General features: G+C 39.6%; 1 protein-coding gene across 7 annotated transcripts; it reads right to left on the bottom strand.

The window, feature by feature from the left end:
• Positions 1 to 355: 355 nt before the first annotated feature.
• On the bottom strand, positions 356 to 5,841 carry LOC124653134 (F-box protein At3g07870-like). Of its 7 annotated transcripts, none has more exons than XM_047192191.1 (6): positions 5,765 to 5,841; positions 2,633 to 3,994; positions 2,431 to 2,550; positions 2,177 to 2,272; positions 2,033 to 2,092; positions 356 to 634 (listed from the first exon to the last, which is right to left on the bottom strand). In XM_047192191.1, the coding sequence occupies exons 2-6, from the start codon at positions 3,944 to 3,946 to the stop codon at positions 563 to 565; spliced, it is 1,662 nt and encodes a 553-aa protein (XP_047048147.1). In that variant the 5' UTR covers positions 3,947 to 3,994; positions 5,765 to 5,841; the 3' UTR covers positions 356 to 562. The 7 variants fall into 7 exon arrangements, with proteins under 7 accessions (XP_047048147.1, XP_047048149.1, XP_047048152.1 ...); XM_047192193.1 differs by having other exon boundaries at positions 356 to 631; XM_047192196.1 differs by having other exon boundaries at positions 2,033 to 2,080.
• Between the last annotated feature and the right edge of the window lie 5,124 nt (positions 5,842 to 10,965).

Below are 10,965 nucleotides of genomic sequence, written 5' to 3'. Positions count from 1 at the left end.
CTCGACAGGCGGCGCATCAAAGCACGCGTGTCTATAATTTGACATGCCCAACCGCTCACGCATTTGTCCATGCCTACATCAGTCAGACAGTCTACTCAAACTCTGGACTCCAGACTCGCTTGACTCAGTATGAAATGTGCTTGCTTTCAACCGTGGAGAAAGATTATAACCCTTATACTTCGCCAGATATTTAGTGGCAAGAGTTGGCTCAAATCTTCAGAACCAAGGTCAGCACAGTTTTGTCATCACGCAAATTCCTCAAGGCGATCCATATGATAATCAGATCACAGGGAATAAAATATAGGTGCCATGAGTATCATAAAGCCGAAAGAAAACAATTAGATCACATAGATGGTAGTACTGCAGAAATCGCCATCTTATACAGGTAAAAGATCAATATATTGAATAGATCAAACAGACTTAAGAACAGGTGCCATAAGTATCATAAATTCGAAAGGAAGCAAAGAGATTGTACTGCAGAAATCGCTATCTAGGCAAAAAAGTATCAGTAGTTGAACAACTAGACAAGGCTAAGAAGAATGCCACGATAAGCTCTCTAGTCTCAAGTCTTCGTATCATCACCCTCGCCATGATTCTGTGAAATGCCGGCATTTGAACTTGAAGCACCAACCTGATGCATAAGTAAGGATCAAACACAAGACAGTGGTGGTCTTATAATAGGTCAGAGATAGTCTCAAATACCCATTGGAAAAAAAAAACTGAATCTGAATCTTCATTCTCATTTTTCTCTTTTCCTCAAAGAAAAAGTGCACCCACAGATCTATCTTGTTGCTAAATTGTGAATTCAAAGCTCAAATACAAAATTCAAACTTTCTAATGGCTGGCATCGGTGACGTTTACCAATCAATACATGCATACAACTGTGATTGCTCTTTGTTCTAGAACTCTTCTTGTGTTACTTTGTCTGGTATATTGTCATGACCTAAGCTCCTGAGAGTTTAGTCATGTGGGGAAGGTGGTACGGTGCTAGGCGAGGCGACGCATGGTTTGGTGGGAAAGAAAGCCTCCTATTCAAGTTTCTTGTTTAATTGATTGATGCCCTCTAGGCTTACACGGATTGCATTTATATAGGCTATTTGGTTTGATCTACAAGCCAAACATAACCTCCCAGCTCTTGACACTATCCTATCTCTAATCAAACTCTGTCTTTGAATACTAACTACGAAAAATAAGGAAAGTAAGAGATAAGAGGCTAAGCCTCAGGCCTCAGCAGCTGCTGGAGCTGAGTCATGCCACAACGTGCATCTGCTGGACCTGCATAGCATGACATATATAAAGGTGTCCAATATAGAACAATTTTAAGACCCTCTATTAGACTATTACCTTACTCGACAGCCACCAAAGTAACTTTTAATTCCATTCTCAGTTGGCACAGCTATGCTCGCTTGCTCAGTAATCATTATTCACTATGTTTTCCAACAAATGTATAAGAATCAAACGCATACTTGCCATTCAAAGATGAAAAAAACTGCTCGGAAGGACCTACTACCTCCTGTCCATACAAGGATATGTCTCAACTTTGTCAAAATATGCATGTATCTAGACATGTTTTAGTGTGTAGATACATGCAAATTTAGACAAAGTTGAGACATCCTTTTATGGACAGAGGGAGTATAATATATGTAAGTCTGAAAATACAAGTTAAGATAGGAATCAGCACACAAGTGAGTATCTCGTATTGATGCAAAATACGTCAACTGTGGGCTACCTATGCAACAGCACAATGAAGCACAATAACTAGAAAACTTGCAGGCTTAGCAGAAAAGAACTAAAGTACACACTTATGCATTAATTAAACTATGGGATGGAAAATAATTGAATTATAGGCTTATAAGGAAGGTCATTCATGTGCATGAAGGGAGATAGTACAATTACTTTGCTTATATTTCACAAGAAGCTAATTTTCTCATTTACTGCGGATTAGATTAAGACAGATATGGGAAACAAGAACTAGTGAGCTATAGCAGAAAGGAAACACATGAGTAAATAATACCAAATGTAAAATCTTTACCTGATCTTCAAGAGCACTGCGCATCATACTAATGATTGTATCCATAACCTGCCTCGTAGCCTTTAGAGGAGTTAGCTTTCTTAATTTGCCATGTCTCAAGGAACAGTAGTAAATGATCTGGCTTGTACATTTAAAACATTGTACCTTAGTAATACTATTCCAATTCTTCATGCGAGCAAGTAAATTTTCCATATCCTGCCTCTGTGCCACACAATTAAGCCGCCGAAGGGACCTTGGCTGCTGGACTCATGCAAGGCATGTGTTACAACTTACAACACTCATAAGGGTGCACATATACATCATTTTGCCTTCTGCTTTTCAAATGAATATGGACTATTCAAATTTATGAAAATAGAATTTATGCTAACTTCCACTAAGATAATAATGATTATTATTACCTGATCTGGAAAGTTCGGAAATATTTGATTGATTTTGATGCCAATTTCCTTCCGAACCTCATCATCCACTATATGCGGCAGTAGACCATTGATTGCTATGCTATTCCGTCGTGCAGATGCCTATTAAAAACAGCTCAACAATTGTTAAAATTTCCAGAATCGTGAATTCTCATTAAGGTAAATTTGAATTCAGTCAACGTACATTTCCATCATGCTCACCCTTATGAACGACGCTCCACGATTTTTCATTCTTAGAGAGCTCCTGCTCCCATGTCTCCCACTTCTTCAATTCCCAGCCTTGCCGCTGTTTTGGCCTACGCACAATGCCTGCATTCTTGTACACATCTAAACGTACGAGTGACTTCACAAAGATGTAGGATTTCATGTTGCCAGGCTTGTGGGGGCTGAAATCTAACAGCTTTGCCATCTTGCCCAATTTAGTACGGAAGTTCTCCCCAAGCAACTCGTAGGAATATAGGCTACAGCCAAAACTAGGCAATATGATCTTATCCCCATGACCCAAATTTGGACCAGGAATGTAATCTGGTGGGTACTGAATATTGTACTTCTGGCTCCACCTTTGCTCCGCCTTATTGTCAAGTGTCCAGATCTGCAGGTCACCAACAAGCCTTCTGGGCTGAGAAGGATAAGTTTGAGCAGTTGCTATGCTTATCTTCCCATCTATTTCTCTGATCCAATACCGACGAGGACCCCCACTTGCACAATCTTCAGGTGCAACTGCTGGCAGTTCTATCCGTGCAAAACTTTCTTCATTGAGATCAAAGGTCATAACTGCATGCTGCCAGCTAGCTACCATGTCTTCAGTTAGCCAATACATTATTCCATCAACATTGATTGCACCAGAGTTCTTCACACAGTTCAAGCTTAGGGCTTCTGGGGTTCTGATATCTCTCCATTTCTCATCACCAAGCGTGTAAACTTGAATGACGCTGAATTTGTTGTCATCATGGGGGCGATAGCGACCCTCGACATGATCAGCAAGGAAGTGTATAATCTTGTATTCTTTTGTCGATGGGTGACATCCAAAGCTATAGAACAAGAAGTGATCACCCCTCGAACTCTTTACAGGTTTCTCAAGATGCAGGTGTTCACCGGTTGCAAGGTTAGCTATCTTGATCGTCGATGTCTTTGTGTATAAACAAAGAAGACCATTGCATGAACCACAAAGGAAATCATCAGGGCCAATCACTGGCACTGCATATTTGGAGTGTGACCAGGCTCCATCAATCACGATAGCATCAGCGGGGTAGGGCTCTCCTGAAACCGACTCTTGCGGAAAGAATACTAACACACAATGGGGCGCATGCTGGAGGTGAGAGGCGACGAACTGGGGATCTCGGATGATTTTGTGCCACTGCTTACAGACATCAATGCACCTCAGCAAAGTGCTCACAGGAAGCCTCAAGAATATCTGCTCAATTAGGTCCCCTGGGAGACAGTTTATAAAGCATTCCTCATTTCTTTGTTTCTTTGGTTGGTTTTCCTCAGAAACCATATCAAGCAGAATCTGGTCTCCCAAGGAAAGCCTATGTACTGAACCCTTCTGCAAAAACACATTAAAAACAATAGGTCAAACTGCGTAAAGATTTTGATTATAGTAATTGGCGCGCAAATAGCATGGAATTTCGGCAAAGATGAACAGGTGTTGTAAATATATCTGCTAACAATAGGTCAAGAAGGAAATAAGTGGCAGACCTGACTCAAATATGAAGTTTGGTATGACTATTGACTAATCGTGAACAAGTGCATATAAATAGAATGCATGTAGGTTACAAAAATTACAATAGTTTTAAACTATAAAAGCAAGATCACGTACACAACTTCAAAAATACAGAGTTGTCCTTTTTGGCCTGGGTTCTTTTAGTGCGTAGATGTGAAAGAAAAAATTCACTTAGTACTTGAATCTTTTGGGGTTTCCTAATTAATTATATGGTTATTCTGTAGCCTAGCAGGGTACAGGTAAAAATACAAGGCTGCGATTCTTGGAGTTAGCAGACAGCATTATTGGAATGATTGATTATTGATGTTACCTAAATATTTGCAGTCCTATTTTGATTCTCAATGGCACGAAGGTAAATAAATGGCATTTTGTGCTCAAGTTGAGAGCATATAGGCGATTTCTTCTATGACCATTCAAATTTTAACATTCCTTTACAGATAAAAGCTCTTGATCCACATGAGCATGTATCATCAATCTATTTATTTATATAATAAGACCTTCAAATAATTCACATTAGTCTACTTACTTTATCAAGCTAGCCATTGATATGGGTCAAGATTTTGGTTCTCAGGAGTGTTGATGTTGTTATTACTTGATATAAGATTATTTGCTCTCATTTACCATCCATTTTCTGAAAATTTTATTTATTTACTCTATGGTGGTCTATACTCTATAATGTGTTTTCTTTATAATGAAGATCTGTCTTCCAAATAATTGTAACACATGCCCATTATTATTATTGTTTATCTCTGTTGAGAAATATGAAGACATAAATTAGATAGGCTGAGAATATAATAGTCTTGCCTTCCTAGGTATTTTTACAACGGTGTTCCATAGCGTATTAAAACTGAGTATGTACTAAGATTTTAGACTTTTTATTCGAGGGAAGGTATCCGGACTTTGAAGTGAATCTTGCGGGAGTTGTTGTTTGAGCTGACCAGTTTAGGTAATTGCCTGATTGCTCTTCATGCATCAATCGGCTACTGGATTCGTTGTTTTATTAACAGAACTAATCTGAAATTATAACTCTTAGAGTGAGAGTGTGAATAGCAGGAGTGCAAATTTTGCGATCTTCAAAGGAAGATTGTGGCCAGTAGCAGACTTGCTTCAAGACCGAAGGTAAACCCACCATGTAAAGTACAACAGTTCAGAAGCCAGAACTGACTGCTGGTGTGAGAATATCATTCTTGTGATAGCTCTTTTTCACGTTTACATGTACCGTTTCTAGAGGACCTAATTGTGTTTCTGTGACATCTGAAATGTTAGCTTCAAGATCTCATCTCCATTTTCAAACTTTGATACTTAATTCTTCCGCACTAATTATGAAATGCAAAAAAAAGTTCCGCAGCAACGCGGGGTATTTGGTAGTCGGCATGAACCAGCAAGCTGCATCAACAGAGATAGCTATTTCCTGTTCTTCTTGTAAATTCCGCGACTACAGCAACATCAGCCGTCTAAATAGCTCCCTGCTGTATTCAGGCTCAGCTAGCGCAGGAACCTTGCGTTCTTTTGTACGAATCCGGATCAACCACGGCTGTGTAACTCTAACCTCTGCTCAGAAATGTGAGGGGAAAAAGGGGGGTCAGACCTTACCGCCACGGCGTCGGCTACCAAGACCCAAGACGGAACGCCGCCGCCACCCCTCACGCGGGGCGTCGCTTCGTCGGCAGAGTCTCGTCCTCTCCCGCCGCCACAGGGCTGGCTGCCGTGCGCCGCACCGCGCGGTCGGTCTGTGTCTAGGGTTGAAGCGGGGAAATGGGGATTGGGGATTTTGGCGGTGCTCGCAGGAGTGGAGGACTGCACACAAACAGGCACGATCGGATGCCACGATCGGATGGGCAAAGTCAGCAAACAGGCCGCACGGCCCAGCAGCAACCAGAGGACGCTACCCCAGGACGGCCTTCCTATGCAGAAGTCAGTTTCGGCCAATCCTATACACAGACGGAAAAACGGCAAATTTCAAATCTAAAGAAATTTCGAATTTAGAAAATTTTAAAACAACCGAACTAATGGGCCAGTCCCATTAACAGTTTCCTCTTAGGAATGGTTATAAACCATCGCTAACGGGTGATGGTTAGCTCTCTCCGGAAAAACCTATAGCCCGCCCAGCTGCTGGGCGGAATAACGCCCGCCCACATACGGGAGCGAGCGGGCCGGCATTCCGTTACTTTGTTTTTTTCGATTTATTTTCTGGTTTGGTCGGTTCTTTGTCGGTTTCGTTTCTTCTTTTTTCTTTCTTTTTTTGGTATTTTTGGTGTTTCCGTTTTTTCATTTTTTCCTTATTTTGTTTTGAAAATATTTTTCAAATTCGAGTAAATTTTAAATTAGAGCAAATTTTACATTTGAGCAAATTTTAAAAAAATAGTTTTGAAATTTTCTCAGATTTAAATTTTACCCGGTTTTAAAATTTGTTCAACTTTTTCGCTCAGATTTATAATTTGCCTGGTTTTGAAATTTTCTCAAATTAAATTTTGATCCGTTTTGAAAAAAGTGTATGCATCCATGTAAAAACAGGGATTTGATCTCTGGTCCCTGTCACAGAGGAGCTGACACCACTGCTACCAGGCTCATTTGTTATACCAAAACGGAAGAAGGATTTGTAGTGAGGAGTATCTGTTTTGCTAATCGAGCGAAGTAATGGGTCGTCCCATCCGGGATCGGCTGCAATGCATCGCTTCGGCGCGCTAACGAGCGATAAGTATGGGCGCCCCTACACTGACTAGGTCGACGGCTACCAAGCACCGCATATCTTGGTCGGTATTGGCGCACATTTTGTTTTCTTTTTGTTTTTTGTTTTCTATTTTGTTTGTTTTTCTATTTTCTTTTTTGTTTCCTTTTTCTATGTTATTTTTATTTTTTGTTAAAAAATGAAAATATTCAAATTTAAAAGGTACTCAAATTTGAAAAATGTTCAAATTAAAAAATTGTTCGTATTTGAATAAATATTTATATTTGTAAAATTTTCAAATTTAAAATATGCTCATTTTTGAAAAATGTTCAAATTTTGTAAAAACAAATCAAAATATTCAATCCACTAGGTCGGGGTAGGCTGGGCCGCAGCCTATTAGCTCAAGCATGATTCCTTTACCTTTTCTTCTTTTTTCTATTTCATTTTCGTTAATATTTTTATTTTTCAAAATCTTACATTTTTCAAGATTTTTTCAAATATATACATTGTAAATTTGAATAGTTTTTCAAATTTAACATTTTAAAGTTGAACAATTTTTAAAATTGAATGGTTTCAAATTTTGAACATTTAAAAAAAGTTCTTAAAACTTTAAAAAATGTTCATACTTTTTATGCAGAATTGAAATTATTTAAATTTCAATAAAAAAAATTGAAAAAAGGTTCATTCTTGAAAAATATTCAAGTTAGAAAAGTGTTCAAATCCTAAAAATGATGTCCAAATTTGAAAAATCTTCAGATTTTGAAAAATGTTCAAATTTGGAAAATGTTCATATGCAAAAAGTGTTAGAATTAAAAATATGTGCAAATTCGAAAATTGTTTAGGTTCAAACATATTTGAATTTGAATAATAATAATAATAATAATAATAATAATAATAATAATAATAATAATAATAATAATAATAATAGAGAACAGATGGAAAGAAAAACTAGAAAGGAAAAAAACTTGGCGGTCGGCTCCCGGGTGGGCGACGACTCATCCGTCCAGACCATGTCGGCGGACAACACCTCCACATATTTGACGCTACTGTCGACTCCACGCACACCCATTCTTCTGGGATCGGCCCATTTAGAGCATCTTCAACGACGCGTCTCACGGTGACCCCGATAGATCTGTTGACGTCTGGCGTTGTTTTTGGTCCACACCGGCATGCCCCAAAACTAGCAGCACGTTTTTGGAGCCCAATAGAAGTATTGGCAACCTCATGTCGGCCCCTTCGGACGGGGTGTGAATCGGGCACGTTGGCGCATAGTGGCACGTTAGATTTCAAGGCGGTAACTGGCATGGCAGCGACTCCAATATTGACTTCCTCTTTAATGCGATGCCTCAGATACTAGGTTGTGGGTCATTGTCTAATGAATCCATCGGTTCCCCACGTGAAGACGCCATTGATATTGTCGTCGTAAATGCACACATCGGCCCTGTCCTTCTATTTAGTGCGCTCTCTCCGCTCACCTCCACCGCACTCACCTCCACACCACCACCGCACTACCCTCCCCACTCTTAGCAATGTTGCTTCGGCTTCCATGACCAACTCGATGTTAGGCCGGAACGGGCCGCATGCCACAGCCCGACCTCGTGGCCCCGCCCGACGATGAGCTCGAGCTGCGGGACTTCAACTTTGACGGTTTCTCCGATGACTTGAAGTTCGAGGAGTGGAACAAGGTGTTCATCACATACACAGATGTCGAGGTCGCAAAGGGTTTTGGTCGACTGTTTCATTAGCATCTTGACCATTAGGTCCCTTTTCCATATCATCATCCATGTCTTTGGGCTTCCAAGTCAATGGAATAAAATCAGGTCCGTGAACATAGTCATGTGGGTCAGTGTGAACCTTAAATTGTACCCCTTCATAACCACAACCACCTCAAAACACAGAAAAGGTCCATCATCATCTCTGTTTTTCTCAAAAACCTTGTTGCCACACATGCCCACCAAAATTCTATTTTTTGCCCATAACGACGAAGTGTGAGAAAATTCAGGTTGTCTTACCAATGAGAGTACCAAATACCCACAGACCGAGAAAGTGAGGCACGGTATGTGGCACCCCGGTCAACATGGGAAATACAGGTTTGGATAGCTCGATTACGAAAAGATCTTTTCAGCCTCAACATGGTCAGGTCAAACAGACTTAACAGTGTCGATTCATACAAAGACGGTCTCGGTCTTCTCTACAGATTTTACACGCGAAAATCAACATAAAAAAGGGGACCAATGGCATGATAAAAAAAACATCGTGGCTGTGCCTCGCACATTTTTTTAGTACTAACAAATCTGCACTTTGCTTCTATTATTTCATTCCGGTCAATCTGGCAGATCGATCAACTTGTAAATTACTGCTTCGAAGCAGCGTGGTGGTGTCACGATGTATCTGTGAAATATGAGTATACCATGCTTAATCTCAGGAAAATGATCCATCGGATATAATATTCCATCTGTGCAGCTTGTCTTTCGTTTTCAGCGTTCGTTTGCCTTTTCTTGATGATGCAACCCACGAAAGTGATCGTGTCTACTGTCACATGTATCTCGTGTTCCATTCTCAACCACGCATGTCGATCGCCTATCCGTATACTGCGGGGTGCTGGCTGTTGAAATTAATGTTCCACTAATCACTACATTCAGATGTAAAGATGCAAAGACGTGTTTGTCTTTTTTTAGTCTCTCGTGCATCATTTTGACAATAATGCTCCCTTGCAGAATGATTTACTCCCTCTATTTTTATTTAGTTCGAGTTTTTGATTTAGTTAAAGTGAAAGTGTGTCAAGTTTGATCAACAACATAGAAAAAATTATCGACATCCATAATACAAAATATGCATAATATAAAAATATACTTTATGATGATTTAATAATGCAGGTTTTACATTATATCTGTAATTATTTTTTCTTATATATTTTGCAAAATTTATAAAGTTTGAATTTGACTAAACCCATAGCGTGAAGTATTTATGAATGGATGGAGTACCAAAAAATAAATTTAAATATAACAAATGGAAATTCATAATACCATATATTACTGAAATTAAAACGTTGGCTAAACAATATAACTCATATTTCAGGATGAATGAAGTAATTCACGTTAATTCAGAATTTTCAGCATAGTTAGATGCATACTTTTCAAATACATCACTAGATTTGCTATTGTTTTTGAAGCAGTTTTATCTACTTTTACAAATTTTCATATGTCTAGTTTTTGGCTTGTGTTTTCATAGACACCCAAGAATAAATGTTTTCCTGTGTGAAATACAAGGGAAAGAGAGATTAAACAATACATGTTCAGGATTAGGGGTGGGTGGGATAGCTGAGATTAAATGATACCGTGACACCCCTTTGGGGGTTTTACTATTTTAAGATTTGGGGTCTATGGAAGCACAAGTCTTTTTAAAATCTTAGTTAGCTAAAACTATCCCCTATTATTAACTCTAAATAACACTGAAACTTTGTCCTCTGCTCCTTCCTCGGCTTCCCTCAATGAGTTTTTTCCACCACACTGAGATGCTAGGGAAGCTTTGCCCATGCACAAAGGTGTCGATGTTGTCCCAAGAATGACGAGGTTCGAGACGACTATGGTGGAGGGTGAAGGGGAGTCTTTACATAAGTGGATTGCCGTTTACGGGCGCTTATGCACAAATGGAAAATACTCCCTCCGATTCATATTAATTGACTTCAATATGGATGTATCTAGAACTGAAATGTGTCTAGATACATTCATGTTAGAGTCAATTAATATGAACCGGAGGGATCATGGGGCCAACATATCAGTCGTTCACAACTTTCTATGGAGGGCCAACCAAGCGAACAATCTGCATTTGGGCTTGACGAACACCTTCCATATTTTCTGAGTGAGGAAAGGAGGGTGTCAACCAAGGAAATGTGCTTGGTACGTCGAGCTTGTGATGTAGATTCCCTCGTTGGTCAACGACTAAGAGATGGAGTCGAGTGATGAGGCGCAATCCGCTGCCTAAATGGTGTCCCAGACGTCAATGCATTTACTGCAACGTTGTAACGGCATGTTGAGACACGCAATCGAGTGAATCCAGTTTGTTTTCGATTCCTTTGCGACACATCGGTTCTTTCTAATTGCAATCTTAAAAAGATCAGGCGTCC

Source organism: Lolium rigidum, chromosome 5 (genome assembly GCF_022539505.1).
Source record: "Lolium rigidum isolate FL_2022 chromosome 5, APGP_CSIRO_Lrig_0.1, whole genome shotgun sequence".
Lineage (NCBI taxonomy): Eukaryota > Viridiplantae > Streptophyta > Magnoliopsida > Poales > Poaceae > Lolium > Lolium rigidum.
Note: the sequence above shows the minus strand (reverse complement) of the source record. Positions and strands in the feature narration are given on the sequence as shown.